This window comes from Magallana gigas, chromosome 3 (assembly GCF_963853765.1).
Source record: "Magallana gigas chromosome 3, xbMagGiga1.1, whole genome shotgun sequence".
Classification (NCBI taxonomy): domain Eukaryota; kingdom Metazoa; phylum Mollusca; class Bivalvia; order Ostreida; family Ostreidae; genus Magallana; species Magallana gigas.
The window spans coordinates 8,838,772-8,856,207 of NC_088855.1; the positions used below are offsets into that span (position 1 = coordinate 8,838,772).

Consider the following 17,436-nt stretch of genomic DNA (forward strand, 5'->3'; position numbering starts at 1 on the left):
CGAGTTCGTCGGAAAGGGAAACATTGAAAGTCAAAACTTCTAATTTAATTTTCAGCAAAACGGAATCATTTCTTTTGTGTTACAGAAATGTTAAATTAATTAATTAAAGGGAGATTTTTATTTTAACTACAACAGCAGTAAGCTTTAACCACAACGAGAACTTCGATTATTTTGAGTTCTTATATGAGTTAAGTCATATTTTTCAATTATTTTTTTTCTCGTTGGTTGAAACATGCAGTCTAACAAACATTCCCAGTTTAATTTCTCCACGTATCAAGACATATTTCATTTGTATCGGTATGTAAGCACTGAGTCCTTAAAATCCTAAACGGCGAGGGAATGGGGAGGGAATATTTTATTTTACAAGGAGGCGAGTAGTATTCCTTTATCTTCAATCACACTCGTGAATTTCTTATTTGCACTTCCTTCCATTTCTTATGTCCTCCCCCAAAAAGTGTGGGGGGGGGGGGTCAACTCCTGCCCCCTCCCGATGCTACGTGCCTGGTTTCACAGTGTTTTCACGTATGTTATAGTAGAAAGGATTTTCTAGGAGAGGTTGAGAAGTATTGTCCTACCATATGAGAAGAAAGCATATTAAATTCGAATGGTTTTGGCTGTTATTTCAAGTGAGCTTTTCTGACCACCTTTTGTCCAGCCTCTGTCCGTCCGTCTGTCAACTTTATTTTGATTCCATCGGCCACGCTCTTTCCGTAAAGGAGGTATAATGAGGTGATCAAATTCGATCGGGCATGATCAAATCTGTCATGAAGTGGTTATATTGGAATTGATCACCTCGGCTGTATTTGATCACCTCAAAATATTCGAGCTCAAAGGATCCTTAAATACGAATATTTCCAATAAAGCATTGGGCGGGGGGGGGGGGGGGGGGGGCTTGAGATATATTTTTCAAAAACTAAAATGCCACAACTTATATATCATGAAAGCATCCCGATTCATTGTGTATATTCTAAAGATAGTTCAGTCTTTGATACACTGACCAAGAACAGGGCCCCAAGAAACGGTGCAGATCGAGGCCTTCTTGGGTATACTGCACATAAGAACAATCTTGACAAATCCGGTGCAGCGCTTCAATTAATGATACACATGTATGTTAAAAGAATCCTAATAAAGTATAGATTTTACTTTTTTCAAACCTTGATCATCTATCCAATTATTGGGTCCAAGGAGGATGCAAAACTCGCCATTGCTAATCACGGCCAATACACGGGGGCTGTTCGAGATGTAATGTGTATTATACGATTTTTAGTGAAATGAACAACACACCCCTGAAACAAAATATTCTCCGCGGTTTGAAATGCATAAACTCATTAACATTACTTTACCTGTAGTCAATGTAAAACAGACTATAGGTCACGTGTAATGAATTCTTTTAATTTTCCCCCCGCCCTTACCTGTACATTGTTGCCACCTAGTCAAAACCTTATAAACCAGAACATAATGATTTTCTCCTTTAAATCCATTCATTACCTTCCAAATGAAAGCTGAATACTATGATACTAGTAAATAACAACACATTGTGTGGAATTAGCAACGACACGCTGCAGCTATTTAATATTTGGCATATTAAATGTACACACACATAATTATGGCATAAAGTTGGATCACATGATTTATTGATTTTAATAAAACAATTCTGAAAATTTAAACTTTCCGCTGTACGTGTCGTCCTAAACTGGTATTTAACACCTGAGTAATTCTTTATATAGCCTTGCTAATAAACCGGTTCTTAAGAACCAGGTGACACAAACAGGTATTCGAATGAAAACCTTATATATCCGGATAATTAATTCATTATTATACCAAGTAGAAATTGATTTCTGTCTAATTCGTCCCTCAAACGAAAGAAATCATATTTCTCCTTTAAATCCATTCATTACCTTCCAAATGAAAGCTGAATACTATGATACTAGTAAATAACAACACATTGTGTGGAATTAGCAACGACACGCTGCAGCTATGTAAATATAAAGAACGGGGAACTAATGCTACTATTAATATAGGATATAATAACGTAATCCAACTTCATATATATTCAGAAAAATCAATACAAAAAAAAATACAATATAATCAATAAACAACATGATTACAACTATTATAAACCAAGTTCTTTGGAAACACTTAAACGTTCACTAAGCGGATCCTGGACATATCCATCCTTAGCAGATTCCGAACGCCAACGTCCATGTCTCTTGAATATCCTGTCCGGAATTCCCCTCACTGCCGACGCAGTCGCTCCACCTGACCGCAAACTGTGAAGTCCATAAACTTTGATGTTATCTACAATTCCCGTAAATGCTTCGATGAATAATTCACGAACCCTGGTGTAAGACAGAGGCTTTTCACGATTACGCAACCGGTAACCACTTCCCGATTTCGAAATAGCACAAAATACATATTCCTCTGAATCGTCTTGAATCCCAGCTAAACGAAGATACAATTCAAAATTAGAAACAGGACACATATATGAAAATGTTCTTGCTATAACAACTCTTGTACCGTCTCTGTAGATATCAGTCTTACTAGACTCGATGAATATTTCAATATGATCAGGTAAAAATTGAATATCAGATCTCTTGATATTTATGAGTTCGCTGCTACGTAAAAATCCAGCGAATGCCAACAAGACCATACAAATGATTCTTTGATTATAAAGATTATTACATTCAAACAGTTTCAAATACATACAACGTAAATTTTCAACAGTTATTGGTTCTTTCTTTTGAACAGGTTTTGCCACTATACGTTTCCCACCTTCCATAATGTTTTTAACAAACTGATTGTCAGTCGGAGAATTGAATCCCACAAGATCATGAGCCCATTTGATTCCATAGAATGCGTCAACAATAGGGGATGGAGAGTTTGCCCGTTGAACCAAGCATGCTAAATAAATAGATACATGTAAAGGTTTTGAAGGAAATAATTCACTTTCCTCGATTCCTTGTTCTTTTGCCCACTTCTTAAATCTCAGGAAACTGTTACAATATTTGTTTATAGTTGAATCCGCTCGTGACGCTTGCATAATCCCAGGAAGTGCATACACCTTTTCACGCAACTTTGAAGGCAACTGAATCAAATCTCTTTCAAATACCTGAAAAAATAAATTTGTAAAGGAACACCAATAAATATTTTTTCGCTTTGAAATTATCTACCGGATATGTATAAAAATACATATACTTATATCTACATATCAGCTTAATTAAGATATTCAGCACATTTTCTTCAGAAATGAAGATATCAGTTTGATAAAAAACCAAACTTGCCAAATGGCAAACCACAAATGTGGTGAAAGAAACTTCAGTAAATCCATAGTGATAAAATATTTATCTCTATTACAACATAGCGCAAATTGCCTGATATTTCTCATACAAGTTTATGGGAAATAATTCCCAATTAATCAATAAATTTGTTTATTTTGAAGAATTTAAAACTGCCAAAAAACAATTTTGAAATCAAACTCTGAAATCAAAAACAAATGCAAGCATTCTAAACTTTAAATCTTCTTTACCAAAAATACCAGATCCGAGTTTACCACGTGTGTAAAACTCCTTTGCTACTGGAAGATCCTTCCAATCTACAATATGTGACCTGTAAACTTCAGAAATTAAAATTGGCCAAAAGGCTGATGATTCCCATAGCGGAACTACTAATGTTCCATATCCTTTGCATTCGTTCAAATTCTCCAAAACTCTTGGAATAAGATAAAATGGCGGTACGATCCATGCATTCAAACCTGTCCAATTAATAGTAAATGCATCAACTGCATACGTAAAAGGATTCCAATACCTGGAACAAAATTTATCTACCTTTGCATTGTAATCACAAGCAAATAAATCAATATCATACGGACCCCATTCCCGTGATAGGTCATCAAAAACAGTTTTCACGATACCCCAATCATCAAAGTCGACAATTCTGCTCAAATAATCTGCTTGCTCATTGAGTTCTCTTGGTATCCATTCAATTTCAATACCAATCTTATATTCTAAACAAATTTGAAAAATGTTCATTGCAAGATCTTGTAAGTTATTTTTCATACTCCCTTTTTGAACAATGGAAACAACATTTGCGTTGTCTGTAAACCATTTTATATTCTCACCTTTGAGAAATTGTACAAATGACCGAAGAACTCTATCCACCGCGGCCAATTCTCTCCATGTGGAACTCATAATTCTCTCAGATTCTTCCCATAAACCATGAGAAACATTTTTACCTGTCCGTACGCAATAACCGCCATAACCAGTATCACTTGCATCTGTGTACACTACCAGATTAGAACTTGGTTTAACTTTCATATCCCTTCTATTCAACATATCTAAAGACGATTTCCAGAAACTTATCTGTTTTTTACTTTCCTCAGAAATTAAAATCATGCTATTCCATGTTGGAGCAGACACAATGTCAATACTAAGACATTTGGTCATTAACTGGGCTACACTTCCGATAACAACAGACATAGATATGATTTGTCCAACTAAACTTGCTAGTCGTCTTACCTTTATTCTGCAATTCTGGTTCATAAAATGCTCAATTTTGAAAATTGTTTTTTGAATCTTAAATACACGCTTTTCAGGAATGTAAATTTTCCCCATATTACAATCCAAAACAACACCAAGATACTCGATAACTTGACAAGGGATCCACATGGACTTTTCCACTTTAGGCACAAAACCTGAACAAACTAAATCATACTGTACCTCTTTGGATATTTTGCATGCTTCGTCATACTTACTATGGCAGCCAAACCCATCATCTAAATACATAAGTACAGTTTTACCTTCTCTACGCCATTTCTTAACTAAGGATCGTGTGAGTTTAGTAAAAATATATGGCGCAGATGTGAGACCAAATGGCAAAACATTAAAACAGAAATATCGATCTTGAACACCAAATTTCCATGAAAATCCTAAATATTTTCTATGGTCAGGAAAAATATCTACATGGTGATATGCACTTGTGATGTCAAATTTAAAACACCAACTATTTTTATTTGTATACATAAGAGCGGTTCTTATATCGTCATATTTCACAGACTGTTTCCATACATGCTTATTAACTTCCCTTAAATCTAATATAAGCCTTCTTTTCCCACTGGAGTTCACTGAAACAGAAAGAGGATTAGTAACCAAAAACTCTGTATTTTGTTCGGATATCAAACCGTTTTCTAATAGCTCCATTATTGCTCCCTGTACGAAAACATCTTCCTGTAAAGCAGATTTATTATTATGCGAAAAGCTCTGCTGTGGTAAAGAATAAAAAGGTATTTTATAACCATCCTGAATAGTATCTATGATATAATGACAAGCATCAATGCATTTCCAAAATTCAATATTTGATTTTAATCGCCCTCTAACAGAGACTTTGCCACCTTCTTTATACTCATAGCATTCGTTAAACTCATCAACACAACTTTTTCCATCATAATACTTATCTTTTATCAAAGATGATTCTTTAGACTGTTTAGCCTCTCTATTTAGCGGACTTAAGCTCCGGGCATTCTTTTCTTTGGTGATTGGGTTTTCCGCAGTGGAAACAGCCAATGGGAAATCTGGATGCAGCTGGCATGATGGGGAAGCCAAAGGGCGTTGGGCCACGAAAAGGCTGTCTAGCTGGAAAAGGAAAATAAGGAGCACTGCTCCTAACATTAGAATAGCTACTCTTAGATTTCAGTTTTTCTTTTTGCTTCTCCTTTTCTTTCTTTTCTTTCATGGCTTTATTTTCCGCTTTAAACATTCGTTTTTCGTCATCCGAATCATCAGCCAATGGATTGGTTACATAATTTTTCACTGTACTCCACCCACAAGGTGATGCATCAGCCATTTTGATAAGTTTGTTACGTTTATTACAAAGTTCAACTGATTCATGAATAAGTTCCTTGCAATAATCATATTTATTGTTATTCAAGGCCCATGAAGCCTGCGTCAACTTATCAATAATCTTCTCGTTATGTTCAAATTGATCTTTGTTACCTGGATGTTTCCAGACTATCGCTTGTTCTGACTTTAACTTCTTCACTTCAGACGATACGGAGGAAGTTGCCCCCTGTAATTCTCTTTTAAAATTATCAAGTTGCATTGCCATAGTATTCTCCATGTCCATTTTCTGTTCATTCATTTTGTTGAGAATGGCTTGTAGCATGTCTGCCTGAGCCCCGCCCGACATCTCCTCGTTCTGCATGCCGAATTTAAACTTTCCGCTGTACGTGTCGTCCTAAACTGGTATTTAACACCTGAGTAATTCTTTATATAGCCTTGCTAATAAACCGGTTCTTAAGAACCAGGTGACACAAACAGGTATTCGAATGAAAACCTTATATATCCGGATAATTAATTCATTATTATACCAAGTAGAAATTGATTTCTGTCTAATTCGTCCCTCAAACGAAAGAAATCATATTGGCGCTCCATAGTTAAGGGGAGCCCATAAAAAGGAGATCTACCACATAGCTGGAGCAGAACGAAAGGTTGGTTTAAGCTGATATTGATCATTAAAACATGTGCATAATACACATGTATACATTATTATTGCGCTACCTTTGATAATAGCACCAACATAACAAATGCCTTCGATTGCGACAACGTTGTAAGGTGAACAACATTACAAGTCTTATGTTAATAAGATTGTAATTGCATTTTTTATGGAAATAGTGCACGCTGTTACCAACCAGGAACTATATATATTAGTTTATAGCATATATTTATGTTCCTGTTCCAACCGAGTATAGTTACTAGAACATGTATTTACAAATACACATAAATGTCAGCAATTATGGACAATCGGACCCCCAGACAGCTGATTTGATTTATAAATAGGTAACTCAGTCCCTGCAACTACGGAGGCTTGGAAGGCCAATTAAAGAGTATTTGAGAGAGAGAGAGAGAGAGAGAGAGAGAGAGAGAGAGAGAGAGAGAGAGATTATCTTGAAAATATTCATGTCTAGATAACACAAACTGGCATCTAGGTCCTGCAAAAGTGTATTGTGAACAATCTTACAACCATCTAGGAATCGTAATCAACCACAAGTGTAAACTTTCGGATAGAATAAACGAAGCATGCAACAAAGGACGAAAATCCTACTTTGCATTATCCGATCTTGGCACACCATTTCTTAACCCTAATACGTTATCCCATCTATACAAAAAAATTGTACTCCCATCAGTGCTTTATGGATGCGAACTTTGGTGCAACTTGTCTCTAACAGACAAAAACAAACTAAACGCATTTCAACACTTTGTCTGTAAGAACTCGCTGGATTTACCAAAACTGTGCAGATCAGACATGTGCGAATCCTTTTTTGATGTCTTACCTATCAACGCAGAGATTGACGTTCGGAAGCTTTTATTCTTTGGGAGACTTTGTCGTTTAGACCCAAAAACGTTAACAAAAAGGATATTTCTAACGAGATTATTTTCTTACTTACACGATCTTTCCGTAAATCAGTTTGGCTTTATTCCTGATATTATAAAGGTTCTCCAATCTTACAACCTTACAGTTTACTTGTGGGATTTTCTAAAAGACGGAACCTTTCCCGAGAAACCTTGCTGGAAGAAAATTGTTCGCAACAATATTACTAATTCACACCTTTCTCAACGAAAAGCGCGGATGTCTCATGACCCTGACTTCCTAGTTTTCACAGAAATTTTCAGAGAGTCAAAACCCTCCTCGATTTGGAATATACCTGAAAACTATTCGGAAATCAAACTCTGCAAGTTCATCTGTAAACTCTGCACAAGTGTAAGTTTCAATGGAAATCCCTATTCATGTATTATGTGCGGTAAATCCTTTGTCGACGTGTTTCAACATTCTTCTTGTGTCTGCCCAGCTACTGTGGTAATACGTGAAAATTGGTGGAACATAATAACAAACTGTTTTAACATAGAATTATGCGCGGAATTATGTGGTCTTTCTGAAAACGACCTATTTCATGTACTTCTCGGGCGTCGTACAAATCATGAATCGGACAATAAATCATTCCACATTCTGAACTTCAATCTTGTTCGGGCGACAGCGGCAGCATACTTCCGATCCATAACAGTTGCCACTTCCGCTACTACCTGATCCACTTCAAGGCTATTACCCCTATGGGACACTGTAAATAACTTTTTCTCTTGTTTTCATTTTCATGTATGTGTACATGTAATGTGTGTGTGTGTGTGTGTGTGTGTGTGTGTGTGTGTGGGTGGGTGTGTGCATATATAAATTGTATATAATCATATGCTAGTTGTATGTTGTCATATCAGAGGAAATAAAGTATGATTGATGATTGATTGATACATAACAAATCTGTAAGTTTTGATACATAAAATTAATTGTTAGATGCAATTATTCCATTAAAATTATCGTTAATTAATGGGAAATATGCGAATTTTTTAGCTTACCTCCAACAGCGCTTAACATAGTTAGGAAGAACAATATCCATCGAATAAGTATGATAACTAATGGTAAATACCATTTCAAAGGCCTCGTTTAATATAGGTCATAAAGATGAAAAGAATTTGGAGGACTTTGCATGACCTTATACTAGTAACCTCGAGCTCTACTTAGAAATATACAGTACCATAGGTCTAACTGTTCTTAATATATCCAGTATCTTGCATACATGATATAATATGGATATAGTATAAGACATACAGGACCAGGAGAAGAATCCCAAAGGTTTTATAGTCTGTCCCAAGTTATTGCTTCCATCGCTTTTTGGTGATTTTTAATAAAACTACACATACCTGTGAAAGAAATACAGTTGAAATCGATGAAAGAGAATATATCCAAGATATCTTCATTGAACAATCATCCCTTTCCACTCAGACCAATTCACAGGAACGAAAACAGATTCCTTACGGAGATTTATAATGGGGAATGTTTACATCTTTTCTCCATTCGGAATACACTCGGAATACATCGCGTAATTTTTTAACGTTATCATCCGGGCTTATTAATGGCTGTTGCAATGCAAAATCTCCGTAGACTTTCAATTTCGGGATGTGTATTGAAACCTGAAGTGGTAGAGGGGGCGTTTCAAAACAGATAATCTGGAAATCTTTTATATTAGTGGATGAACTTAGTTTGAGCACAAAGGTATTTACTATTATTGAAATATCAAGCAAAAAGTGGTGGAAGCAAAAACTCGGGACAGAGTATAGATAAGTATTTTACACAGATATCAGCTATGACAATGACTTTTTCATTGTTGGAGGCCAGTGTAAACCGATTTAACACAGACAGGCTTATTGCAAAGTCGGAGTAAGATTAAAGTTGGTACAACAGGAGAGAAATTAAAAGGTTTAATTGACAGCCATCGACCTAAACATTTTGTTGACTTCACACTCTGAAAGCCCCTTTCACAACTGGCACACGAGCAAAAGCGACTAGATATTCGTGCGACTGAAAAAATTAGATATGGTTCGTTAACTGTTGCCAAAATATTCGCATATGAAAAAGTACGAAACTCGCACGATTCAGAGCGACCGTTGCACGATGTATACGCATTGAATCTTGCGATATATTTTGTGTCTATATGTATATGCGACTGTTGTGCAATGAAAGCATTCAACTATTTCTACTGAACAGCGTCGGAAACGGGCGGTGTATGTATCCCTCTGACTTGTACGGCAATGCGATAGGATCGCACGAAAGACCAGATGATCGAACAACTGAAAGCGCGCCAATGCGATAGCATGAGCGGTGCTCGTCCGATCATACGTTTCATCGTACGAGTGCTCGTACAAGTCAGAGGGATACATACACCGCCCGTTTCCGACGCTGTTCAGTAGAAATAGTTGAATGCAAGATAAGATACCGCCCAAAAAGATGACAAAAGCAACAGCCAAAAACCAGGCAAATTGTGGCCTGAAACATACATGCCTATACTGTATACCGTATAAGGGAACTATTTGCCCACGTTTTATTTTCGTTCATTTAGCTATTTTTGTCAGTTAGCGGGTTAAGACTTGGCGAATTCCAGTTATCTCTCTTTTACCACAAAATTGTTGGGACGAAAATATCACGGGGAGAAAATAACCCTGTATCCAGTACATGTATATACTAGTGGCAAAGCATGGAAACTGAAACCAATAAAAATTGCAATGATAGTAAAACGTTGCAAGATTACATGAGACACGTTGAACAATAATCTCATGGTCACACAACATGCACACAAACAGCTGCGATATATCTTACGATCTTTAAAAATCGTGCATCGCTCTTACGAGCACACTAAACGTTGTAAAACGTTCGTACTAATGTTCATACGTTGTTTTGCAATAATTTAGATCGCATTCGGTCGCGTCTGAATAGTGTGCATGTCCACTATTTTGAGGAGACTTGATTCGACCACAAAAACGCATGCAACGAATACGAGAGCTCGTGCAACGTATGCGATAGCTCGTGTGAAGCCAAAAAATCCCGATCGCAAAGTGTTGTAAAGTGCTCGTGCGCCAATTGTGAAAGGGGCTTTTCATACATTACTACCGATATTCATGTGTAACATGACCAAGATACCAGTAGGATCAAGGGTAGTATATGTCCTGGACAAGGATTTTAGAAAGAGTTCGTCATAACCTTGATCTTTGTGACCTTGAACACAGTTCACGGTCAAAGCACATTTTTTTATTCAAAGGCTCTCTGAGGGTGAAGTATGAAATGGATTGAGCCAAAAGGCCAAATATTTTTACACATAAGTCTTTTATGAATTAAACTTCGACCAAGATAGTTGGTTCAAGGTCACTACACACCTTAACCCAAAGACACTGTGGGTGATGTATAAGCCAGATTGGGCTAAGAGGGAAATATGCCCGAACAAATGAACGTACAGATGGAAGGACAAACAGACGGACGGACAAACTGATGCACTATATGACACCTGCAGAGTGGGACCTTTATTAACATATATGCCCCTACTTCTATATAAACTTTCATGTAATAACTGCTACTCTAGGTAACTTGTTGTACTTTCTGAATAAACAACTATATCTTTAAATACACATGTACATAAAAAAAACATATCTTTACTGGTACTAGTATTTCATATGAGGAAATATTCAGTTATTGCAATCCTGAAGGTATAGTTAAGGTCTAGTGTTAATGCATAGGGAAATTTTTTGTAACTTTGAGGTAATCATCTCAATTTGTAATAGTTATATGTAGATTGCTAAAGTAGTCTGTAGTTTGATAAAATGTCAACCTGTTTTCATAGATTGCATTTGTTGTAAGTAGCATAAATGGTATAAATATTAACATGAACTGGGGTCGACAGTTTAGTAATTCACTCGGAGCAAAGCGAGTTATTCAAGGGGGTTGCAGTATTTATTGAATGTAAAGCTTCCCGTATTAAAATCCTGAATTTTCGACATTGACAATAGAAAGAACGCAGTTGGATTTTTTAAACGCGGATAGCACATATAAGGTAAAGGTGAATGTAATGATATCGTCAGATACTGCGTGTTGGGTTTACAAGAAATATAATTTATTATTTTCTTTTTGTAGATTCAGAATGTATTTGGAGTATGCACCCAAAACGTTTGATGAGATGGACGCAGAGTCTAGAACAAATTACATCGCAGACGAGATAATGAATTATTTCCAACTCTCGAAAAGAGTCAGACCGGAAGTGCCCTTAGCTATCGTCTGCCTGACGATTTTAGTCAACGTATCTTTGCTGCTTGCCATTGTCCTTACTGGAAACATCAAGAAATTTCACAGTTTTCTGGAAGTGGCAAGAGGACTGGCCGAGAGTTTAATGCTTGTATCAATAGCAGTTCAAGCTACTAAAAATATGTACAACACCACCGAAGCACAGGAAGCCATTCCAGGTTTTGTTGCCTTTTGGTTTTTCTCCCTTTGTTCAGTGAATTTAGGTCTGATAAAGTCCTTCACAGGATTTTTGCGGTTCACCAACAAACAAACTTTTTCCAGACTACAGTGGCTGATCATCATGGTGGTGGTTGCCGCATTCACCCTGGTAACATTTGTGGTTCTGTGTGTGTTGTACGTGAACAATATCCTCGCTTTTGTCATTGTCATCTGCTTCCTTTATTTCATACCGTTCATCACGATGTGGATTTTTGACGGATTAAGATTGCATCACCTCCGCTCAAAGAACAAACCGACGAATGACAGAGCAGAAATGGTGGATCTTACACGGACAGCTGACTCACCGCACGTGCAGACAAAACAACACACAAGACAGTCGGAGAAACCCCTGTCGTTGGTTGAGATATTGTGTTTTCTGATGTACGGATTCTGTCACACTGTAGCTTTTGCTGTAGTTACTTTAGTCATCGCGCGAATCGCCTGGGTATTCTTCAGACCGGTTTCCATGGAAGTTCATCTTCAAAGCGTTCCTGGTATTTTGTAAAGTTGTACACACTATGCTCTTTGGCAGTCCAGTCTTGGTGTAAAAGCAAAAAATTAAAGTTGTTCATTGACTGTTCTCTGTTTAAGGTGCTGGGATTTTCTTTGTTGATTATTATTAATTGTTTTGTATATTTGATAGAATGTATGCTCTGTACCGCTCTCTGTAACTATATCTCCCATTAAACAATTTATTTTCTTTACCATGTATTGATCTTGTAATTTTTAAGTGACCCTTTAAATATTTTTAGTATTTAAATCATAAGTAAATTCATAGAGTTTCTAATGGATTTTAAATATGTGATAGTGTTAAAAAATATTTTTAGGTTTTGGCTTTACAGATGGTTGAGATACTATGCCAAATAAATATACATGTATTTGATATGTTTATTACACAAATTTAGGTATATACGGAAGCCCGTTGGTGCCACGTAGGAAAATATTTTATCTGGCGGCCGCCAGATAATTATGTGGCGGCCGCCAGAAAATTATCTGGCGGCCGCCAAATAATATCTGGCGGCCGCCAGATAAAATATTTTTCCTACGTGGCACCAACAGACTTCCGTAGGTATATGGTTACTGTACATAAATTGATTTAACTTTGAAAAATCCGTCGGATGGGTGGTAGCGTAAATTATGCTTCAATTATTCATGAATTGTCGGTCAAAATCTAAAGTAAAATTTGGCATTTGTAGGTTTGTATATTAACAAGGAAAAATGAGTCGGTTTTTTCGATACATTTCCTTTATCAGAATGGAATAACGTTTGATTTATTGTGAATGTTATAGGCTTTGTCATCAGTCCAGATAGATGTGGCTTACACGGGGAGGAATCTCCTATTTCCGGACCATTGTTTTTCGTTGTCCAGATGTCACGTGCTTTATGTTTGGACACAGCGCGGCTTCATTGCCTTTTTTGTTGTCATAGAGAATAATAGTGAGATGACGTCATATGTAATTCTAGTGCCTTTGTCTAGACAAAAGATTCATGTGCATTTGTCCGGCACACTGCGGAATCTTAGCTCCGGGATCTGGAATGGGGCTTATACTGATTTTATTTTTAGGATTCTTTGCAGCTCCCGTCAGCCAGGGCGGACCACTCTGTGCAAGGAATGGTAAGATCACTCAACCTTAAATATTTCTCACCAGTGACAATGGCTTAATGGTCTGTGTTTCGTTTTAAATAGAAGTTTAAGCACCAAAGACCGACTTGACGAAATTGACACCCTGTAAATTCAGCGGACTCAGCTTTATATACTTATAAACATAAAAATTACACAGATGTCTGTCTCGTTTACAGAAGGCATTTTGGTGAATAAACATTTATTTGCAAACTCTAATTGCCCTATCCAATAATATAAATGATGCAAGTAAAATGCTTTATATATAGGTAATCACAACTCAGTATGAGACATTTTAAGGTTTATCATATACCAAAAGAATTTTGCGTCAAAATCAAGAAAACAGCTGGTTTTAACGTGGTTATCTACAATGTAACAGTAAAAATATTCCGATGGTCTGAGCCTTTTTGCAAGAGGGACCGAGTGCACGAAACAAATCATATTAATTGCAAGAGTCTTATTTGAGATTAATGATTTGGCAATGAAATCCATATATGGCAAAGCTTAGAAAATTTCAAAATGTATGACTGTGCAAAAACAAAGGGCGAAAAAAGGTTGAACAGTATAAATATGTTCATTTTAATATTGTACCTTTTTCTGCACTCTTTATTAATCTCGGATGAAGCGTTATTAATATTCGTTGCGTCGTTAACCATCACTGGCCTGTAAAAGGAGTCCCAGGTTAACGGTAGGTTATGCTTCTAGTTTGCGCCGCTCACACGTATTGCTGTATCTTGCTCAATGTCTGTCGGCCAAACTTTCGAATTTTGTTAGAAATCAATGCCACTCTACCATTCTTGAATTTTTTCATTACTTTAGTTTAGACTTGGTAAATAACCAATGACCTATAACTGCAATAGATGATAAAAGATAAAACATGTAATCCAAATCACAGAGTGGCGTTGAGTGTTAATAAACAACGTATAAGAGAAGATCCTACATAAGTGGTATTCCTAAGATTCACAGACTATTTAATTCTATAATTCTAAAGTATATATTAATGGATTTTACAATAGTTATAAAAATTTCTAATAACTATGACCTTTTGATCTGGATAAACCTGAGACGAAGAAGCGCTATCTTAATTGGCATGACTGAATTAATTTAATGCTTTAAGACATTAAAATGCTTAAGTATTCTTTTAGAGTGTATGTCTACAAGTGGGCAGTGTTTGACCGTCAATCAAACTAATCAGGTGTGTCGAGATGTGGGAGGGGCGTGTCGGGAGGCGGGGCAGCGCTGGAATCACACGACCTGCTTCATGGTGGAATGTCGTGGTCCGCGGATCTCTGTCGTCAGCGACAGTAAGTGAAGAATATGTACTAATACAAAGAAAGTAGTGGACATTATTAATATTTGCATATACCAGAACCAAATGTAAACTAGACATCTTTGAGATTGTAACCTGCTTTGATAAATGATGTTAGGATGAAAATCGATAAAGGGATCTTTTCTTGACCCTCTTTCTGGCTTGGAAATAAAGTTCAAGATCATATTGTACATCCTTAATTCAAACAGCACTGTATGGGCATGCTATAAATGTAAAGGCAAATAAAACCAATACGAACAAAAATGTATGCTATGACCTTGACATTTGATCAATAGCTCGATTGATGGTTTCTGCAGACCCATTTACAACAAGTACCGGTCTTGTGAAAAGAACCTATTTCATGGTAACTTAGTTCAAGGTCACAAAGGGTTCTTGTGTTAAGGCAGGAGTCTGGTGATTGTGTAGAAGTGAAAATGCATTACCGGTAATTCTTTGAAAATCTTCTCCTTTGTCCCTGAATATAATATAAATGCATTAATTCTTTGAACATCTTCTCTTCTCCTGGGTATTTAGCCCATGAATTAAGTACATAGCTATGATAAGAAAAAGTGTCTCTTCCAAAATTATTAATTTCATGGACCCAAGGTCAGGATTTCTTGTGTTAGGGCAGGGCTCTAATGATTAACTACGGTAAACATTGATGTTTGAACCGATTTTTTTTTGTACTTTAGATTTGTCCAGTTAAGTTGAATTAACAATATCGGACTATTAAAATAATTTCATCAACCCTCTAATTATAATGAACATGATTTTATGGGGCAAAAGCCACACTGCAGTTAATCAGGTGGCGCCTAAAAGGCCCATGGGCCTCTTGTTATGATGTAAAAAATTACTTTTAGGCTGAAGGTCGGAAAATCTTAATTGATGAAGATTACTTTTTTAATATAAATCTGATTGGTCTTTTGTTACAGATTGTGTGAATAGTGACGGAAAATGTGTTTTAATGGACTCGGAAAATCAGCTGTGTCGGGACCAGAAAGGAAACTGTAGATCACATGGCAGTCGATGGAGATATAAATGCTATAAAGTTTCTTGTCAAAATAACAGAGTGGAAATCATCAATGCAAGTAAGATAGATCATATTGGCGCACAGGAAGATTTGATGATTTTGAAAAAAAATGTAAAACTTATTGTTGATATAATCATTATTTTTTTTTGACAGAATGCTGTGTTAAAGATTCGAAAGGTGATTCTTTTTACAAGTAATGAATGTTACTTATCCTTTTATTAGCTCACCTAAGCGTAAGTTTCAAGTGAGCTTTTCTGATCTGATCAAGATATGTCCCTTGTCTGTCGTTGTCGTTATAAACTCGTCACATTTTCATCATCTTCTCCAAAACCACTGGGCCGATTTTAACTTTACTTGACACAAAGTATCACTGGATGAAGACAATTCAAGTTTGTCCAAATGAAGGGTCACCCTCTCTGTAAAGGGGAGATAATTTAGAATTATTGATTTTTTTTTGGGGGGGGGGGTATTTTTCAAAAATCTTTTTTCTTAAAAACAATTTGACCAGAAAAGCTCTTTGTGTGGAAGCATTTAGGTAGGGTAGGGCCACAATGGGGAATGAAGGTAATTACATATTTCCTTCTCAAAAACTACATTGTATTAGGCCAGAAAATCAAATCGTGTGGAAGCATCCTCAGGTAGTGTAGATTTAATTTTGCTTAAATCATGGTCCCTGGGGTATGGTGAGACCACAATGGGGGGGGGGGGGGGGAGGAATGTATAATTTTTATTCTATATAATTATATTTAACTTGTTAGCCGAAAATCATTATAATTATTAATGAAGGTCTAAAAGAGTTTTTTATTCGATAATTTTACAAATCAAGTACAGAAAAATCATAAACATGAACAATTCCTGATTTTTAAAAAATTGATCTAGGCTGTGTCAGACCGCTTGACTGTCGATCTCCGGGTGAAATCTGGACAGTGCCAGGGGAGGGAACTCTACAGTCATGTAACGTGACGATAGACGACAAGGGGCATCACAACTTCCGCTATTTCAGTCCCTTAATCTGATGCCATCACAGGGAGTTCGGAAAAGACACATGTATCACAATGATTAACATTAAAAAATGTTTGTTAATTCAATCTTTATTTCCCTCTTGATTTAATTTAATGTTAATACACATAATAAAAATCATACTGTGGTCATAAAACAAAATTCATCGCAAATGTTAGAATGAAGAACAATGTGTGCATTGTTAGTAAGTACAAAAAGTACAGTAGTTAAACATAGATTTTATTAAAAACCTAAATATTTTGAATCCCATTTCTGTTTGAACAATCTGTAGTACTGCAAGAAGACAAATAAATTCGTTCTAGTCGCGATCCTCTAATATTTTTTATTGGTTCTATCCCTATTACTAAAATAAAATAGAATGTATCCAAAAATACACACTTGGTACCGAAACACAGAAAGAGTTTACAGGTTTGCTCTAAAGAGGCGTGCAGGTGGAGCAGTCCAGAGTTTTGCGAGGAATCTAATGAATGGAACGTCATCAAAAGACACTTGTGTGAAATATTCTGAATATTCTGAATTCTGGTCAGCAACTGTACGGTTTCTTGGTTCCTCAGTATGGTGGTGATGCATATATATGGATAGTTTGTTTCC

The 17,436-nt window shown here is 36.4% G+C and overlaps 2 protein-coding genes across 3 annotated transcripts; one reads left to right on the forward strand and one right to left on the reverse strand.

Annotated features, from left to right (window-relative positions):
• Positions 1-1,461: 1,461 nt before the first annotated feature.
• Positions 1,462-6,411, reverse strand: LOC136273598 (integrase/recombinase xerD homolog). The gene is made up of 2 exons (XM_066078383.1): positions 3,527-6,411; positions 1,462-3,109 (listed from the first exon to the last, which is right to left on the reverse strand). The coding sequence occupies exon 2, from the start codon at positions 3,038-3,040 to the stop codon at positions 2,114-2,116; it is 927 nt and encodes a 308-aa protein (XP_065934455.1). The 5' UTR covers positions 3,041-3,109; positions 3,527-6,411; the 3' UTR covers positions 1,462-2,113.
• Positions 6,412-11,170: 4,759 nt separating this feature from the next.
• LOC105321805 (uncharacterized) lies at positions 11,171-16,908 on the forward strand. Of its 2 annotated transcripts, XR_010711769.1 has the most exons (7): positions 11,171-11,419; positions 11,500-12,770; positions 12,935-13,480; positions 14,632-14,790; positions 15,728-15,883; positions 15,979-16,002; positions 16,705-16,908. XR_010711769.1 is itself a non-coding variant. In XM_011420254.4 (5 exons), the coding sequence occupies exons 1-5, from the start codon at positions 13,354-13,356 to the stop codon at positions 16,839-16,841; spliced, it is 603 nt and encodes a 200-aa protein (XP_011418556.3). In that variant the 5' UTR covers positions 13,132-13,353; the 3' UTR covers positions 16,842-16,908. The 2 variants fall into 2 exon arrangements, 1 of the variants encoding a protein (XP_011418556.3); XM_011420254.4 differs by lacking the exons at positions 11,171-11,419; positions 11,500-12,770 and having other exon boundaries at positions 13,132-13,480.
• Positions 16,909-17,436: the final 528 nt, after the last annotated feature.